Source organism: Martes martes (assembly GCF_963455335.1).
Source record: "Martes martes genome assembly, chromosome: 12".
In the NCBI taxonomy this organism is placed as follows: Eukaryota; Metazoa; Chordata; class Mammalia; order Carnivora; family Mustelidae; genus Martes; species Martes martes.
In genome coordinates this window covers 74783406-74803469 of record NC_137900.1, presented here as the reverse complement: position 1 = coordinate 74803469, position 20064 = coordinate 74783406, and the positions used below count along the sequence as shown (strand labels likewise).

Sequence of the window (20064 nt, the reverse complement as noted above, 5' to 3'; positions counted from 1 at the left end):
ACCCTAAATGAACCTCTATACAATCTTGTGATTTTTAACTCAGAAAATAATTTGGAAGTAGTTCAGTTTTCCATCAAGTGACATGTTTAATTGGTTTGTCAAAAGGAGCGTGCCATCCTTTTTTTTTTTTTTTTTTTTTAAGATTGTGTTTCTTTATTTGAGTGAGAGAGAATGAGAGAGAGAGCATGAGAGGGAGAGGGTCAGAAGGAGAAGCAGACTCCCTGCTGAGCAGGGAGCCTGAGGCAGGACTTGATCCTGAGACTTCAGGATCATGACCTGAGCCAAAGGCAGTTGCTTAACCAACTGAGCCACCCAGGTGCCCAGCATGCCACCCTTATAAAACACTATCTTTAATGCTTTTATTTTCACAGATAGCCAGTGCCAAGCATTTTGTCTCCTAGAAGCAGCAGCTACTCCTATCTTAAAAAAACTTGTATGCCTCTGTACTCTTCCTGCTGCTAATTGGACATTTTCCACTGTCATTTTTGACCAAACAAGATTCCTCCTAAAGGAACAAGAAAAAGTAATAAGTGATGCTGTTCAGCAAGGTGAGTACAAATAAAATCATGTTATTTAAAAGGATAAAAACATGTGGATTATTGTATCAAATGAGTAAAAATTGAATATAGAAGGTATAGAAATTAGTCATGGATGAAGGCATCACTTTAATTCAGAATATGACACTATAAACTAATCCTGGAGAGTGAACTAAGTAAGAGGAAAAGGTAACAAATATCATCTGGCATTGCTTCTCAGTAATGCTCCTAATTGACATATATTACTGGACAGATTCCTATTGCAAAAACTAAATTAACTCTCTTATTATTAACATCTGAACCACCTGTTCCCTCCTAAGGTAGGGGGAGGTTAAAAATAGATTAATTAAAGTCAATCCTGGACTTTTCTTCTGGCCAAGAATGGAGTTTTCAGGAAAAAAAGCAAAGAAAAGACAAAGGCAAAATACATGAAACCCGTTTTTACTGGTTTACTAGTTTACTGGTTTACTGACATCAGGCAGTGAAGAACAGTGATTTCCAAGATATGGGAAACAAGTAAGGTGAGCCCTACTATTGCCCTAGCTTACTCCCTTGAAAAAGTCAACAGGCCATAGCACAAGGAGAGAGAGTAGGAACAGAGCCCAGTGGACATTCTGTGTTGAGGCAACAGAACTGACTCTGATCATGATCTCAGGGTCCTGGAATTGAGCCCAGGGTCCAGCTCTGCAGTTAGCTGGGAGTCTGCTTGAGGGTTCCCTCTGCCCCTCTCCCCCTGCCCCTTCCCCCCCACACTATCTTTCTCTCTAAATAAATAAATCTTTAAAAAATAAAATGAAATACTGAAAGAAAAAAATCCTAGTATAGAACTAGGCAAGCATATATTATGAAAGCAAAGGTGAGGGGCACCTGGGTGGCTCAGTTGGTTAAGCCTCTGCCTTCAGCTGAGGTCATGATCTCAGGGTCCTGGGATCAAGTCCCGTGTCAAGCTCTCTGCTCAGCAGGGAGCCTGCTTCCTCCCTTCTCTCTCTGCCTGCCTCTCTGCCTACTTGTGATCTCTCTGTGTCAAATAAATAAATTAAATCTTAAAAAAAAAAAAAGGAAAGGTGAAATAAAGATGTTTCATACATACAAAAACTAAAAGAATTCATCAGCTACAAATCTGCACTCTAAGAGATGTTCAGGAAATATTCTTCTAAAGAAGAAAAATGATACCAAATCTGGTTTCTCTACCCTGTTCTCATCCCTTCCAAGTCATCTTGTTTCCACAAGTCTTTACAGGGACTGGATATACTACTCATAAAATGGTTCTCCTGTTGCCTCATGGTTCCCAGTGACTACTTCATATTTGCCTTGATTTTTACTGATTGATTAGATGAGCACTTTTCAAATTTTTAGCAGAACTTTCTATACAAATAAATATTTCATGGGATCCCACTATATATAAAACAGAGAAAAGTAGAGCTTTTCTGGTTGAATTGGGGCAGATTCCTTATCTTTTTGGTTTCACTTTTGCACACAGTAAAATCCAATCTATCATCTTCAAAAAACTCTAAAACTACATGGAACACATTAAGTAGACAATTGGCCTGCCCCTGTGAATACATCTCTTGCTCAAGTCATATCTTTGGACAGTTATTACTCCCAGGTATCTCCGCCTCCATTTCAAGGTATTGCTTTATGTTAGGATCACCCATCTTTATCTTCACCAGTTGGCAAGTTATGAGTTTAATTTTCCTCTTGTTTTATAACTGGGAATCACTGATCTTTTTTCCTACCGAAAGTGGGAAAGCAACAAGAGTATAAACACTACGGTTAGTCATCTGGGTTTGAATGCCAGCTCCATCATTTATTCACATGTTGGCCTTGGACAGTTACTTAACCTCTCATCCAAAAAATGAGGCTCACAATAAACTTGTCTGACAGGGTTATCATTATAGATTCAGTGGAATAACCAACTTACATATAGCCTGGTACATAGTAAGCACCTAATAAAGAATGTTAGCTATTATTGTTAAGCATTCTGATACATATTCTAAAATTCTGATGTGTATCTTGTGTTTTTAAATATGTTTCTGCTTGCTTAGGTACAAATGATGAAAAAGAAGTGACGTTCAAGCATGCTGCTCTCTTACATCTTCTGGTAACAATTAGAGATGTCCTTTTAACATGTAGCTTGGACACAGCATTGGGTTAGTGGGGAAAATTTTTATTTCTCCTTTTCTTCCTATTGAAATATTTCATCCAAAATAACTTTTACTTTTCTGAAAAAGATGCACCTTATAAGAAATTATGTAGCCTCTTTTATTTCCACATTAAACTTTATATACATTTTGACATAATTAGAATATATGTTTTATTCTGCCTGTATTCTTTAAAAGAAACAATTTGTAATAAATACCATCACTTAGAAAAATAGGTTTAGGATTCTCTAATCTAGGCCTGAATTACAGAGTCATAATGCCTTAAACAGATTTGATTGTTTAATCATTGTCATATACTACTTTTTAATGTAAGATGATATTTTGCCATGTACATTTTAGGTCTTCATTGAATATGGCTTTGAATCTTTGAATCTTTGCTATATATACTATATGTATATATAGTTATATATAATATAATATATGTTACATACATATGTAATAATATATATAATATATATATACTATAACCAAATTATTAATAGTAGATATTTTATAATTTCTTTTTTTAGTTTTTTCTGTAAATTAGGATATGAATTACTAGAGGAATAAAAATCAAGCTATTTTGAATACATTGGAAAATTTAAAGATTTTAGAAATTTTTTCTAAACTATCAAAATCATTTAAATATCTGTCTCAATACCCTATTGCTTGAGACTCCTTATTGCAGAATTATTTAGACTTGTTTAGTAATGGTATACTTATAGAATTGTTTTATAGTTTAGAATTTCTAGAACCTACTTGAAATATAAAGTGAAAATAATTTTACTATGATCTGTGACCCAGAGGTTTTGTTTTATCTGTGACCCAGACAAGAATTTTCTAATCCAGGGTTTTGATAAGTACTGAGCAGCAGTGAATTACAACTGTACCCCCTCTGCAGCACTGGGAGTTATAATATTTGGCCAAGTATTATATTAGTATTATCTGGCCAAGTATTAAAACTAAATTACAGTTATTTTTAGAAAGCCCAACGTGGTGCTTTTCCTCCAGCTAAACCACTTGGGTGTTGATGCTGGATTTGGTTGTTTTATCTCCATCCCCAGACAAGTATGGATTGGGGACTCTCACCCTAGTTTACAGTCCCTGAAATTGGTGTAAGGGTGTAGTATTACATGCCCCTCTGTTTAGTCCTGTCTTCATTATACTTTTCAGCTGTAAAAGATCATCAGTTCTTTCAAAAGCTAGGCTGATTGTTAAAGCATAACATAAGGCAGAATGTCAGAATCTAGAATATCTGAGCTCCCAGTGCTGTAAAGAGAGTGCAATTTTGACTCACTGTTGCTCAATACTTATTAGTATTAGAGAGCTAGAATTAGAGAAATAATATTTATGGAGGATTACTTGAGATATATTCACGTTTAAGTACTTTGTACTTTTACAATCTACTCTAGGATTAGGTGAGACCATTAAGAACTATGTACTTCAGCTGAATTATTTTTGTTCCTTAAAGGAATACTTTCACCAAATCAAACTTGAGAATTGCTGTTTGGCTACCCTGAGGAATACTATGAAAGTAAAATCCTTGTTGGAAAACAAACCAAGCCATAAGGAATAACCTAGCCAGCTTGGACATTTTTAGTGGAGAGATGTCTCACTCCTCTAAACCTCTCAAAATCAAAGAGTGAGTTAGATTGTCCTCTTTTTTCTTTTTCTCTGCATAGTGGCAGAGAAAGAAAGGTCCATGGGGGTCTGGCTGTCTGCCCTGCTGCCTTCCAGAATTCTGTATTTTTCTCCCAGCTTCTGGTTTTCTACCTCTCCCAAGCTAGGAAGTTAATGAGTTTCAAGACTTAAAGTATAGAGTTTCACTCCCGAGGTTTAACCTAGAAATAAATTCAGTATTGTGTAATGGATATTAGAGCAGCAATATGTATTAATGGCACAGAGGATCAAGACTGTTACCCTTAAAGCTGAATATTTGTTTAAAAACAAGTAGGAGTTTGCCAAGAAAAGAAAGGATGAAAGGGTATTATGGGCAGAATTGAGAGCCCAGAAGAATGACCCAGTGGGTGTGCTGCATGTAGCTAAATCGAAGAGAATAAGGTAGAAAGGAATAGGAACTAAGCCTAAAGACATAACAAAGAGACAAATCATGAATAGCCTTTTAGGCTGCACAAAAGAGTTCAGACCTTATCCTGTAGATGATAGTGAGCCATTGAAACCGGATGCTACTGGTTTGGGCTTCTCTTTCAGAAGATGAGGTCTAGAGAAGCAGGAAGAGCTTTTAGGCAGAAATCCCTGAGAAAGAGTCTAGATTTAATGAATATGAACTTTCAGGGATTGGTCTCAGGATTCTGTTTAGAAACTGCTTTAGTGAGTCTGAATTTAGGCCCTGCTGTTTTAGCAGCTCTATAAATGAATTATGCATAAATATCATGAATTATATCCCAGGAGTTTATAGACTAATGAGATTGTCATATACATACATAAGAAATCAAGTACAAAAACTCTATAGATAAAATACCGAGAAAATTCCAATGAAGTGGCATTTCCATAGGTCTTGCATGTAAGTGTAGACCAAGCCAGAAGGCAGGAAAAGATGGGGTATATTCAGAGGATATATAGAGTATGTTGTTATGTAGCTTAAAAGAAGACATTTGGTATGTATTTTTCAGCTTCACTCAGTTTTAAGGTTTTCATTAATCAATATCTTTGATCAAAATCGGAAAAGGATTAAAGGAAATTTTAACTCTGTTATGACGCATGGCTTTTCTCAACGAATAAAAAGATATGCCTTCCTGCAGTCCCTCCGCTTTTGTTTTTAACAGGATATTTGTCAAATGCAAAAGATATCTATAAAAGCATTTTAGGCTCTTATTTAGATGACATTTGCAGACAGCTGGAGATTGTACAGTTTATTAGGGAAAAAAAGCCTGAAACCAACCACAAGATACAAGAACTACAATGTCAGATACTAAATTGGATGCAAAGTGGACAACAGATTAAGGTAAATGCTGGAATAAAACAGATAACGGTAATTAGCTTAAACAAGACTTGAATGTCAGATAAACTTTTGCATTCAACTCTGAAATTATGAAATAGTCTAGACTATTTCTAGAGAAAACCTTGATAGTTTTCTCATTAAGTAAGTTAACAAAACAGAATTAGACCCAGAGAAAGGATGATTTGCATCATTGTTCATGTATCTTGAATTTAAAAATACTTTCATTTTTATTATATGCAGTTTTCTATGAATTGGTTCTCCAAATCTCAAAACTGTTGTCTGGTACGTCTGGGTTCATGAACATATACGAAATAACAGAACTACAATAATTAATTTTAGATATTGAGCCAGAAGCTTATGTGATTCTATTTAAAAAGCATTAACTTGGGATGCCTGGGTGGCTCAGTTGGTTAAGCATTTGCCTTCGGCTCAGGTCATGATCCCAGCGTCCTGGGATCGAGTCCCACATCGGGCTCCTTGCTCCGCAAGGAGCCTGCTTCTCCCTCTGCCACTCTGTCTGCCTGTGCTCTCTCTCTCTCTCTAACAAATAAATAAATAAAGTCTTTAAAAAAAAAAAAAAAAGCATTAACTTATGCTTTGGATCATATTGGAAATTTTCGTCCACCCCACCTCAAGCATATGAAGGTTACATTGATAAAGACTTACAAGGAAAGACTTTCTTAAATGTTTTCAAGCTGAAAAACATTTCAAATGCTTTATGCTAAATCTGGATACAAATTTGGCCTTTTTCTTCTTTTTTTTTCTTTGTCCCTCCTGTGTCTTTGTCTCCAACTCTGTGGTTACTTAGATAACTTGCTTGTCATTAAAATAAAGTAAAATAATCAGTAAGAAATTTAAAAATTGTAATTTATTTGTTGTACTCTCCTCCCACTCAACCAAAAAAAAAAAAAAACTATAATGATAACTAGGAAAGTATAGCAACAAATCATTGATTTTTCCCAACTAGTTCAAACTTGTCTGGGTTGAATTTAGCACAAACAATGCTGGTAAAAACAATTTATGTATATAGTCACCCTTATGGGAGTACATGAATGCTAAGAATGCCCCACTCCAGAATATTTTCCTAATTGATATTTGATCTTACCACAATTTATTCCTTTGTGTTTAAGCACTGATATCTTTTACAGCACAAATATTTACTTGGTAATCTTTTTGTCAATAGTTTCATGTAACCATTGAAGCTTGTTATTTTATCACAGTAGAAAACCATGAAAAAAAAATTATTCAGATATATATGAAATTCTTGTTTTTGATCAGGTGCTGATTATAATAAGAATGGACTCAGATGGTGAAAAACATTTACTCATTAAAATCCTTAACAAAATGGAAGGTAGGGGGTTTTAAATTATGCCTCATTTGATAACAGATGTTTGAAACATGAAAATGTAGTGATCTAGGTTTTTAAATTAAGATATAATAACATAAAATTCATTCTTTAAAAGTATATAACTCAATGGATGCTAACCAGTTTTTAAATAAATCTGGACTTTAAGTCTGCAATATAAATATACTATAATGTACTTATATGTATATGATATGTACTTTTGTGTTTATTATTATTATCAATTGACACCCTTTATTGATTGTCCAATAGTTGCTAAATGATTCTGTATACTTAAAACAACTCTATAAATCAGTTTTACAAAGAAAAAAGCTAAAGTTCATAGAGGTATTGTGACATGCCACACATCAGAGGTAGTAAGTGAGATAATCAGGATTTAAACCAAGGTCTGTCTTATTCTAGTGTCATTCTTCAACCCTTCTACCAACTATTGGCCTCTCTGCCAACCCTTTCCACCTTGTGCCATGGAACCCATTGCTTATATGTAAACACTTTTCCTTTTTTATCTCCTTAAGTGAACCCAGCTTTCCGCAGATGATACAGCCTTCCCTGTATCCCTTTCATATAGAAGCTGATAATTCTCTCCCTCTTATATATGATATATATATATGTATGTGTATATATGTGTGTGTGTGTGTATATATATATATATATATATATATACATACATACACACCAATGATAGGATTGAAAGGGCCATTTCTTGCTTTCCATTATCCTTTCCAAAACATTATTTCTCAGGGCACCTGGGTGGCTTAGTCATTAAGCATCTGCCTTTGCCTCGGGTCATGATCCCAGGGTTCTGGGATCAAGCACCGCATTGGGCTCCCTGCTCAGTGGGAAGACTGCTTCTCCCTCTCCCACTCCTCCTGCTGTGCTCTCTCTCTCACTCACTCTCTCTCTCCATCAAATAAATAAATAAAATCTTAAAAAAAAAACCAACAACATTATTTCTCTGTCATCTGAGGCTATGCCATATTACCACAGCATTGTCTTGTCATCATCTAGTAACCACCCAGACATTCCCCATCATCCATGGACACTTGTGCCCCTGGTTCATGGTTATTCTTTCCACTCCTAGTCCTGCCATTATCCTAGGTGTCCTTAATGAGAATGGCTCATTCAACACCTTGACCTTGTACAAACAAGGTCATTGACCTCCACAGGAGTAATAGTATTCACTCTTTGGTTATGCCATCAACCTTGTAATAATGCAGAATTGTGCTACTTCTAACTTTAAACTCTGATACATTGCTCTCTGTCCACAACTGTCTTACCTCTTCCATGATGTTCAGCAACTTAGAGATCTGTAATCAGTCACCTCCTTTCTTGTAATCAATTAACTCCTCAGCATTTTTCTCTTTCCAGATTTGGTCATGTGCCCATGACTTTCATCAGTCTTGTCCTTCTGCTGTACCTTCCATTTACTCTCAGCTCTGAATCCATCAAGACATTTAACCCCTCTGTTCCTATGCACGAGTTCCTGAGCATTATCAGAGAAAATCAGATAGTTTAATACCACTACAAACTTAACTTCTCTGATCTTGAATGGTCTCTTAATACTTCTTAACAACCTTTCCTCTTACAGCCTACCATCTACAAACTTACCTTCATTTCTTCTATTCTTTTATCTTTTCCTTTCTTTGTAAAGGAGATGAACCTCCTCCCTTTGAAAACCAGTTTTTCACTTTTGCTTTGGATCCCATGTCTTCCTGTATCAGTGTTCCTCCATCAGTTATTTCCTTGCCCAACCTTCCTCTCCAAAGACTCTCCCTTAATCTTTAAGCCCTCCAGTATTAAAAACAAAATACCATGGGGCGCCTGGGTGGCTCAGTGGGTTAAAGCCTCTGCCTTCGGCTCAGGTCATGATCCCAGGGTCCTGGGATCGAGCCCCGCATCGGGCTCTCTGCTCCGTGGAGAGCTTGCTTTCTCCTCTCTCTCTGCCTGCCTCTCTGCCTACTTGTGATCTCTGTCTGTCAAATAAATATATATATATATATATATATATATATATAAATCTTTAAAATAAAATACCAGGGGTGCCTGGGTGGTTCAGTCATTGAGCATCTGCCTTCAGCTCGGGTCATGATCCCACGATCCTAGGGTCAAGCCCTGCTTCAGGCTCCCTTCTTGGTAGGAAGCCTGCTTCTCCCTATCCCTATCTCCCTACCCCTCTGCTGGTGTTCCCTCTCTCCCTGTGTCTCTCTCTCTCTCTGTCAAATAAATAAATAAAATCTTAAAATAAAATAAAATACCACCCTCAACTTATGTCACCCTTTGTTTACTATTTCTCTGCCCTCCATATCATCTCCAAATATACCTTTGCTGTAACCCTACCAAGTTATTTATCATGCTGTTGCCTATATTATGCTTCGTGTTCCTGCTATCAGAATGCTCTTCTCCCTTCTTTAGCAGCTATCTCCTACACAACCTTTAAAAATTAGTTAAAACATTTGTTCAGGAAGCCTTGATTTAAATGCTTTCCCTTGTGCTCTTAGTGTATTATGTGCATATTTTTAAGGCACTACTTGCCATCCTAGGCTATAACAGCTGATTCTATTTTCTCTTCCTTACTAGCATGTCACCTTCTGGAGGGTAAGGACCATGCCCTAATTTGTATTCCCAGCACCCACAGAAATGTCTGGAATATAAAAGGAACTTAATAAAAATGAATTGAATAACTGAACTAACGAATGCCTCTCTATATACATAGTAGACTGAGACTAGTGAAAAAAATTGAACTGAATTATGTACAAATATTACAAATGTCGGCTTATCGGTGCCCTTGGTAAAATTAACTATTAAATTATAGTAATATGAGAATGGAAGTCTCTTTCCAATAGAACTTTATAAGGTGCTATTTCTAGACATTATCATATGTCTAGAGTCCAAATTTGCAAGCTTGGGTCTTATTATTTCATCCAGGTTTCCTGTCCTGGAAAGATGAGGTCTTATCCACCAAATTCACAATATTTTACTAGTACCAAAAATGTTAAAGTAGTAGTTGACAATTGGTGAGGCTTGAACTTGACACATGTGTCTGGAATCGGGGTAACTGAAAACATTTTTTTAAATTAGGAAAGTGCTAAGCAATGTAGCATTATGAAACAAAGGGATTTGGGCTACTGAAGTAATACTTTTGTAAAGAGGCTGAGGAAATATTCCTGCCCCATAGAGAAGAATACTTAAACCTACTTAATGGGGCACCTTTTCTTTTGGTGTACTTAAGACACATGGACAAACTATTATTGTATGTATCACTTCTTATCTAGGCTATTAATAGTAATTATTATTAATAGGCTATTTTTAATAGTATTAATAATATCAATAATAGAAATTATTCTATTTCTTTTGGCTTTGGGGATTACATCATCACTACTCTGCTATTTTTTTTCAACAAGGTTTACTGACACAAAAATATTTTACTCCTTAAGCTGAAAAAATGTTTTTCCTATCTTTCTAACGAGCAACTATCCTCTATGTCTAGGAGTGAGGCCTTCTTTTTCTGTCTAGTGTTAGCAAGTAGAAATGTGGTTTCATCTTCTCTGTGCTTGCAAGATCCTAGAAATGCTTTTAGCAAGTAATCTGCTTTAAGATTATAGCTAAGACAAATCAGCTAAAGAGATTAAGTTTTAAATAGTTTGAGTTTGGGGTGCCTGGCTGGCTCAGTGGGTGGACCGGGCAACTCTTGATCTCAACATGGTGAGTTTGAACCCCACGTTGGTTGTAGAGATTGCTTAAAAATAAAATCTTTTAAAATAATAATAATAATATGACTTTATAAATTTATATAAAAAGAGAAATACTACTCATCCTCTTCTTATTGCTACCAAAACTATTGTCATATCAAGCCAAGTAAACATAAAATTATTAAGCATTACTCTGTCATTATCACATCATGCCTTTGTCAACTTTACAACTGACAAGAGTATAAAATTTATTTTGACTAGAATTAGCTATTCTTAAACCAATGATATCTACTAGAAATAAACTGTATTGTGGCTACAGAATTTTTTAAAATTTATTTTATTTTGCTAAAAAATCAGAAACATAAGAAACTTAAATTATGATTAAGAAGCAGAAGTGAATCTAAGGAGCAGATGGCACCCAATAGGACTTCTTCTTCTTATACAGAAAAAAGGAAAAAGGGACATCAAAATGTAGTCTTGCTATTTAGTTACATACTTAAATTTTTGACTAGAGAAAGAAGGTAAAATCAACCAGGGTTTTTAGCAAAGTAAAATGCACAAAATGGATGAGTGTTTAATTTGGCTACTTTAAAATTAAGAATTTGATACGTTTTATTATTTTACATAATAAACTGAGAATTTCATGCTTGTACATAAAAAACATACACACACAACAGAAATATTGCCCAAGCTTCAAACTTTCTGATAGCCACAGACAGAAGAATAATTCAACAAATTGTATTTTAAGCAGTCTCCTTGTTCAAGGCCTTTATCTCATTTTTTATAGTAATGAAATATATAACATCTAAATATATTACATATAATATATGTAATATATAATATAATATATGTATATATATTATATACTATATATAGTATATAATATATGTAACATCTAAATAGTAATGTAATATATAACATCTAAATATATATATAATATGTATTATATATAATATATATTATTAACATATTATTATAAATAATATAACATCTAAATATATAATATATGTAAATATATTATCTAAATAGTAATGTAATATATAACATCTAAATATATATAATATATGTATTATATATATAAAATATATATAATTATTACTATTTATATTACTATTTAGATGTACTATAAATAATATAATATATATTATATATTATATATAATAATATATATTATATATAATATATATTATATATTATATATAATATATATTTAGATGTTATATATTACATTACTATTTAGATGTTACATATATTACATACTATATATATAGTATATATACTATACTGTAGTATAGTATATAATATATAACATCTAAAAATTATATATGAACAAAACACTGAAAAACACTTTTTTTTATTACTCTTTTTTTCCCCAACAGGTTTAACATTGATTGTCTTACATTCAAACAACAAAAGGAAAGATTTTCTGGAATCTGAAGGTGTTTTAAATGGGTAAAAATGTATTTCTTCACCTATGGGGAATAAGCATACCAGTTCCATAGGAAAGGCACAATTTCTCCTGGAATTTAACTTTTTTTTTTTTTTTTTTTTTTTTTTAAAGATTTTTTAATTTATTTGACAGAGATCACAAGTAGGCAGAGACGCAGGCAGACAGAGAGAGGAAGGGAAGCAGGTTCCCCGCTGAGCAGAGAGCCTGATGCGGGGCTCGATCCCAGGACCCTGAGATCATGACCCGAGCCAAAGGCAGAGGCTTTAACCCACTGAGCCACCCAGGCGCCCCGGAATTTAACTTTTTAAAAGGTTCAAAATCAGTGTGTCTCTCCTCTTCCTGAAGTGTTTTCCATTAGAATACTTCATTAGAATACTTCAACATACATTAGAATACTTCAACATACATTAGAATACTTCAACTCCGGTTATTGCCTTGTGTGTTATATATTATTGTTGTCCAGAATTTTAGTTTAATCTTGCTATAATGTCCCCCACTTATCATTATCAGTGTTACTGTTAGTGCAGGAAGTACCCGTTTAGATTTACCCATGTTTATACCAGTTTTGGGGGATTTGCTTAGCATTGTTTCTTTTTTTTCTAAGTGTGCATAGCATTGTTTCTTTTATCTTCCTTTCTTTTTTTTCTAAGTTTGCCTAGCATTGTTTCTTTTATCTTCCTTCCTTTCTTTCTGAAGTACATCCTTTAGAAATTCTCTTGGTGAAAGCATGCTAATAATAATATTTAGTGTTGACTTATCTAAAAATGTTTTTATTTTGCCTTATTTTATGTAGAAATTTTTATTGCTAATATTGGGAGCCAGATAGCAAAAAGAGAAGTTGTAAGTCAAATAGAAGCCCATAAAAGCATTTAACTTGTGTCTGTTATCTATCAGATTGCTTTAGATAGAAAGCAGCAGTAGAGAATTTGCATTACAACAAGTGCTATTATATGGAATTTGAAGATAGGAAAGATAAACTTATGATATTTAAGTATCTGTTTTTTGTCATTGCTAAATCACCTATGAAGCTCATTAAGAAAAAGAAAAATCATTTCAAAGTTGTCAGGTAATATTCTATTATGTAGATCCTCAAAGATGAAACCTTACATGTGTAAAAATGGATTCTCATAGTGACTTGTCTGTTATTGGTAGGACTCAGTTAATAAAATTAGGGTCCCTTGCATTTGAGAATGTGAAGTAGTCAACAGTTTTTTAGGTCCTGTTTTTTAAAGAAATGTATGACCATAGGGGCACCTGGCTGGCTCATTTGGAAGAGCACACAACTCTTGATCTCAGGGTTGTGAGTTTGAGCCCCACATTGGGTGTAGAGATTACTTAAAAAATAAAATCTTAAAAGGAGCACCTGGGGGCTCAGTCAGTTAAATATCTGCCTTTGGCTCAGTGATGATCCCAGGGTTCTGGGACTGAACCCCAAAAGGGGCACCTAGGTAGCTCAGTCAGTTAAACAGCTGCCTTTGGCTCAGGTCATGATTCCAGGGTCCTGGGATCAAGTTCCACATCATCATCATCATTGTCATCATCATCCTCATCATCATCATACTCATTGTAGGGCTCCCTTGTCAGTGCGGAGCCTGCTTCTCCCTCTGTCCCTCCCCAACTTGGGCTGGCTCTAGCTCTAGAATAAATAAATAAAATCTTTTTTAAAATCTTTAAACTTTAATTTTTTTAAAAAAATGTGTGACCATCAAAAAAAAGATAAAAAGGAATTAGCACAACTGGAGAACAAATCAACAGAAAATACACCAGTGCCTTTCCAAGATAAGCAAGTATAAACTAGAGAAGAATAAAATAGCCAAAACAATCATCTTTTGACCTTTCAAGTAAATAATGACACAAATATAATTCCATTTTCTTGGCTTTATTTTGTCTTCAGTAAAAGTTCCTGTGTAGTTGTGCATAATCAATATATTGGATCAGATTTCCCCTGGAGTAACTTCTCATTTGTGGTGGAATACAATTTTGTAGAAAACTCCTGTTGGACTAAACACTGCAAGAAATTGAATATTCCTCACAAGGTCTTCAAAGTAATTCTTCCAGACACAGTTTTACAGAGTAAGGATATAAACTAAAATCCTTTTGTTATATTAGAATGGAAATTGTCTGTTTTCTGTTTCTGGTCTGTGGAAAGAGAACGAGCAATGGCATTAGAGAACTTGAGTTCAAGCTGTAACCTCAGCACTCCATGTGACCTTGGGCCAGTTCTTTACCCCTTACCTTATTTTCCTCATTCGTAAAGTAAGCTTTACTGGTTATATTTGTCTTCATCCCTTTACCTGCTAAATTTTACTTATTATAGCACAACTTATTACAATTATATCTAATCTTCACCTGATACTTCTATGCAATAGTATTTTTTATTGAATTTTAAGGGAAAATTCTGTTGTAGTAGGTTGACCGATTCAGAAAACTTAATGTGCAAAAAAAAATTATACACAAACACTTCAAAAAGAATTTAAATCTCTTTTGGTTTCTTTGTATTTCTCAGCAACACTTCACATGACTCAGGTTGTGAATTCTCACATCCATTAAATTAAAAAGCCTGTACACATTTAGTCCCAGTGCAAGCCTTTCAATACTTGCCATAAGTTATTTTCTGTTCACCTCAAATCTGAGTGGGAAGTTTGAATTCTGAGATATTCCACTTCAATCCTAAAGGTAGAGTCACCATAATGATTACTTTGGAATCGTTGATATATAGAATTAAATGTTGGGGCGCCTGGGTGGCTCAGTCGTTAAGTGACTGCCTTCGGCTCAGGTCATGACCTCAGGGTCCTGGGGTCGAGCCCCCACATCAGACTCTCTGCTCAGTGGGGAGCCTGCTTCCCCCTCTTTCTCTGCCTGCTGCTCTGCCTGTTTGTGATCTCTCTCTGTATGTTAAATTGACTAAGTGAGGGCCCCCAAAAAGATAAAAGATAAATATCCCAGTTTATATGTAGAGGCTTCTTCCATTCTCTCAAAGATGAACTTAATTGATTCAACCAATTCCTTATTTGGAGCATTTATAATGCTTCAATTTTCAACTATTGAACTATAAGATTTATAGTAGCTTATATATTTTATTTATTTTTATATACTTGTTCTAAGAAGTAAAATGAGTTGCCAGGTCAAAGGTATACACACATTTATATATCGCCAAATATCCTTCCAGAAATGCTATCTCTATTCATATTTGTACAGAAAGTATAAGAGAATCCTTTCCCCAATATCTTTACTGTAAGTAGGTATTATTATTCTTTTGAATCTTTGACAGAATTATAGGCATAAAATATTATATGTGTTATATATAATATATATAATGTTATATTATAGTTAATTAATTACAGATAATGTCTTTGATTATCCATGTCTTTTCAGATGTGAATTGATCTTGTATAGCCATTCTTTCGTAAATTGCCTATTAATGTTCTTTGTCCATTTATCTATTGATGTATTTATATTTTCCTATTAACATATCATATAATAGATTTAGTTAATTCTGTTAATGATGTTTTATTTTTAGGTAGTAGGATAACATGTGGTTTTTATTTTATTCTTCATACCTTTCTTTATTCTGATTTTTGATTTTTTACAATGACTATGTTTTATTTTTGTACTACTCCTTGAACATACACTTGCTATTCTCATGTTAAGTAAAAAAGAGAAAGAGATGAAGGATGAGAAAAAAGAGAAATATTTATAAACTTTCTCTTATTCAGGAAGCACCTTGCTGGATAGTTTTGGTGGATTTCTTTTGGAAATTCAGGTTCCATATGTGTTTTTTGCATCTGAAGGACTTCTTAATACTCAAGAAATACTTCAGTTGCTAGAATCCAAGTAAGTTACTGACTTCATAACTTTAACAAAGGTATATATATCCTAAATGGCTAAACATTGTGCTATATATGTGACATATTTCTCCCTGATTAAAGTTGCAATTATATCACATAGAAATAGTTTTCCAGAGAGTTTATGTCAAGTCACACTTCTCTCCCTGTGGTACACATCATAATTACTGAATATTATCTTTTTTAGCAATATATATCAATCTCGTGAAAAAAATATTTCATTATTGTCTAAATTTTTATCTTAATTTCTTTTGTTATCAGCAAATATGAACACTTTATGTGTTTTTTCCCTGCAAATTTTATGATCATATCTTTTGGTCATTGATAATATTGAAAATGAGTATTCCTATTTAGAGGGCTTTAAATATTGCATGGGAAATAGAACTATGATGTTCTAAATGAAGTACCTAAGGCAATGCACATCTCAACTAATTTGTCACATATACTGAATAAATCTTAATTTTATTCCTCAAATTTATAAAGTGGAATAAATTGATGTATGAAAAAGCACAGTAGTTCAAATAATTTAGTATGCAGGGGGACAATACAACTTTCCTTTTTTTTTAATAAAGATTTTATTTATTTATTTGACAGAGATTACAAGTAGGCAGAGAGGCAGGAAGAGAGAGAGGAGGAAGCAGGCTCCCTGCCAAGCAGAGAGCCCGATGCGGGGCTCGATCCCAGGACCCTGGGATCATGACCTGAGCCAAAGGCAGAGGCTTTAACCCACCGAACCACCCAGGCGCCCCCCAATACAACTTTTCTTAAAGAATTTTTCTTAGCCATTTTATTATGTCACCCCCAAAATATGGATTTTTACAGGTATAATATCACACTAGTGGAGAGATGCTGCAGTGAGTCATTGAAACTCTTTGGAGGTACAGAGTGTTATGTAGTGGTGACAGTTGATGAACACACTGCCATAATTTTGCAGGTAAAATACAGTAAAAAGTATAAATTAAATATAGTACAGTATATTTGACCATGTAATTTATTATTAGCTTTACTATAGAGAGCTTAAGGCAGAGGCTTAACCCGCTGAGCCACCCAGGCGCCCCAAATATGGAATCTTTAATGTTATATATTGACCTATTTTAAAATGTATTTATAGAATAATTACAGTGTTGAAAACCTTAAAAATCAAATCCTAGCCATTATGTTTCTTAAAAGGTGGTAGTAAATTAATGCATGTTTAGTAATACGGGATTTCCTCTAAGGTAAGTGGGGATTGCTTGCAAGTAAGCCAGTTTGAAAAAAAAAAAAAGAAAAAAGAAAAATTCTCTTTAAAAAAACCCTATAGTTTAGAATTTAAGATGTGCAAATTCTTGACTAAATCTCCCTGATATGTTTGCTTGATTGGAGTACAAATTACAAAGAAATTAATTCAGTAGGGTGGAAATGGGGAGCAGAAACCAAGTTTGATGGGATGGAATATAAATTAATGGCAAATATGGTAAGGTAGAAGTCTGGTTATGAGCAAATATTAGCAGTATAAGAATTATATAATGGATACACAAAGCTCTGTTAGAGGGTTTCTTAAGAATTACTATGTCTAGGGGCACCTGGGTGGCTCAGTGAGTTAAAGCCTCTGCCTTCGGCTCAGGTAATGATCCCAGGGTACTGGGATCGAGCCCCGTGTTGGGCTCTCTGCTCAGCGTGGAGCCTGCTTCCCTTCCTCTCTCTCTGCCTGCCGCCTCTCTGTCTGCTTGTGGTCTCTCTCTGTCAAATAAATAAATAAAATCTTAAAAAAAAAAAAAAGAATTACTATGTCTTATATATTTAAAGCTTTTTAAGAAGATTTTATTTATTTGAGAGAGAGAAGGTGGGAATAAGAGAGCACAAGCCAGGGGGCATCAGGGGGAGAGGGAGAAGCAGGTGCCTGCCTGAGCAGGGAGCCCAATATGGGGCCCTGTCCCAGGACCCTGGGATCATGACCTGAGCTACAGGCGGATGCTTAACTGGGTAAGTCACCCAGGTGCCCCTAAAGTTTTTTTAAAAAACAATTATTTAGGTTAAAATATTTGGGAAACTTTTAATTTAATTTTTTTTTTAAAGATTTTATTTATTTGTCAAAGAGAGCAAGAGAGCGAGAGCGAGCACGTGCACAAGCAGGCAGAGAAGCAGGCTCCCTGCTGAGCAAGGAGCCTGATGCGAGACTGGATCCTAGGATGCTGGGATTATGACCTGAGCCGAAGGCAGAGGCTTAACTGACTGAGCCACCCGAGCGTCCCGAAACTTTTAATTTTAATTCATAGTTACATGATTTAATGTTAGAGTAAGACACTTCCTGAATCATTCACTCTATCAAAAATTAATTGCATGAAGTGTGTAAACCTGGTGATTCACAGACCTGTATCCCTGGGGCTAATAATGCATTATATGTTAATAAAAAATAAAACATTAAAAAAAATTAATTGTAGACCCAAGTTAGATCCATGCAGCCTGCTTAAGGTTTGCTAAGATTGGGGCACCTGGGTGCCCCATATAGTGTGTGTGTGTATGTATGTGTATGTATATATATATATATATATTACATTTAATATATATATTAGATTATTGAAATATGGTAATAATAATTTCATAACAACTATTCAACCTAGTGAATCTTTTTATTTTATTTATTTTCTGGTAGGACCTAGAAGAATTGAACTGTGAGAAGGCATCAGACAATATCATTATGAGACTGATGGCATTATCATTCCAGTACAGCTATTGTTGGATAATCTTGTATACCAAAAAAACATTAAACTCAGAGTAAGTAAACATTTCTTCATCCACAGTCACATTTTATTTCTTAAGTTATTTGGTCCTCCTCTTTGAATAAAAGTAGCTATGCAAATTTTCCATTTGCTTATCCAGTTTGTGTTGAGTCAGGGATCTTCGAGATGGAGGTGTGCCCACAGGGAAACAAATCAGGAAAAAAAGGAAAACAAATCAGAACTTTGGAGATGATATATTTCCGGGGGACATTCTATGCAAATCATCTTCCTCTAGTTCACTAAGAGTTGCTGCTTTAAGTGTTTCACTTTTTGTTACTTTTTAGTTCTGACTTGTCTGTTAAAAGATGCCATTCTTAAATCACTTCTCTCTAAATGCTTATTAAGTTTACCAACTAAATAGCACCTTGCTATTCTTTCTTTCATTGACACGCTTAACTTAAAAATTACAAAAAATCCATGCCAAGACACTGGCTCAAGTTATCATTATATGTCCCTTCTTTCCATCTCAAAATTTTATGAACCCACAGATTCCACCTCCTTTTTTTATTCTCTGCAGTCTGGCTTTTTTCCTACATCTGTACTAATCTGTCTCTCAATATCACTTCCACCTCCAAAAGTATTTTTATCTTTCTCTGCTTTACAGTATTGAACACTGTTGTCAGTGTTCCTTATCTGAAGCTCTTCAGTCCTATGACACTTCACAGTTTTGATCTTCTCTTTAACCACTTTCTCTGTCTTTACCTCTTCTTCCTTGTCCCAGTCTCCACAGATACATCTGAATTCTCTTCTTTCTTCTGTTCAATCCATTAGAAACCTTATTCATTGCCATAGCTTCAATTAGCATTTTTCTGCCTATAATTATTATATTTATATCTGCAGCTGCAGTCTCTCTTTGAAATTCCTTACATGTATCTCTAATTTTCTATTAAATATTTCCACCCTAATATTTTATTAGACTCTCAAACTTAACATGTTCCAGGGTGAGTTCACTATATTTTCTATCCCCTCTGAAGCAGTATCTCCTCTTTTCTGCCCTTTGGCTATTTATGACTTGCCTTTCTTTTAGTCACCTAAATTAGAAAACATATCTTATGGATGTAACCACTAGTCTCTTTTTTATCTATCCCCTCTCTCCATTTATATTACCAACATCTTAGTTCAGATCTTATGTGGACTGTTAAAATAGACTACCAACAAAAGTTTTCCCACCTCATGGCTCTCCATGTTACTCTCCATAATCTGTCATACATTTGATTAATATTTCAAAAATCAAGCTCTTATTATTTCACTCGGATAAGAAGCCTTCACTGACTTCCCTATTATCTACTGAATACATACATACTATTCACCCTAATATT

At 34.5% G+C, this 20064-nt stretch overlaps 1 protein-coding gene across 1 annotated transcript in view; it reads left to right on the top strand.

The window, feature by feature from the left end:
• Positions 1-20064, top strand: part of SHOC1 (shortage in chiasmata 1) — a gene marked incomplete at its 5' end in the record, with an annotated part of 75707 nt that overhangs the window by 40391 nt on the left and 15252 nt on the right. The window contains 9 exons of the mRNA XM_080819650.1: positions 372-548; positions 2582-2686; positions 5464-5642; positions 6918-6990; positions 12071-12143; positions 14036-14214; positions 15858-15975; positions 16809-16920; positions 18619-18740. Of these exons, the coding sequence (XP_080675776.1) occupies positions 372-548; positions 2582-2686; positions 5464-5642; positions 6918-6990; positions 12071-12143; positions 14036-14214; positions 15858-15975; positions 16809-16920; positions 18619-18740 (1138 nt within the window). The remainder of the gene's footprint in view (positions 1-371; positions 549-2581; positions 2687-5463; positions 5643-6917; positions 6991-12070; positions 12144-14035; positions 14215-15857; positions 15976-16808; positions 16921-18618; positions 18741-20064) is intronic.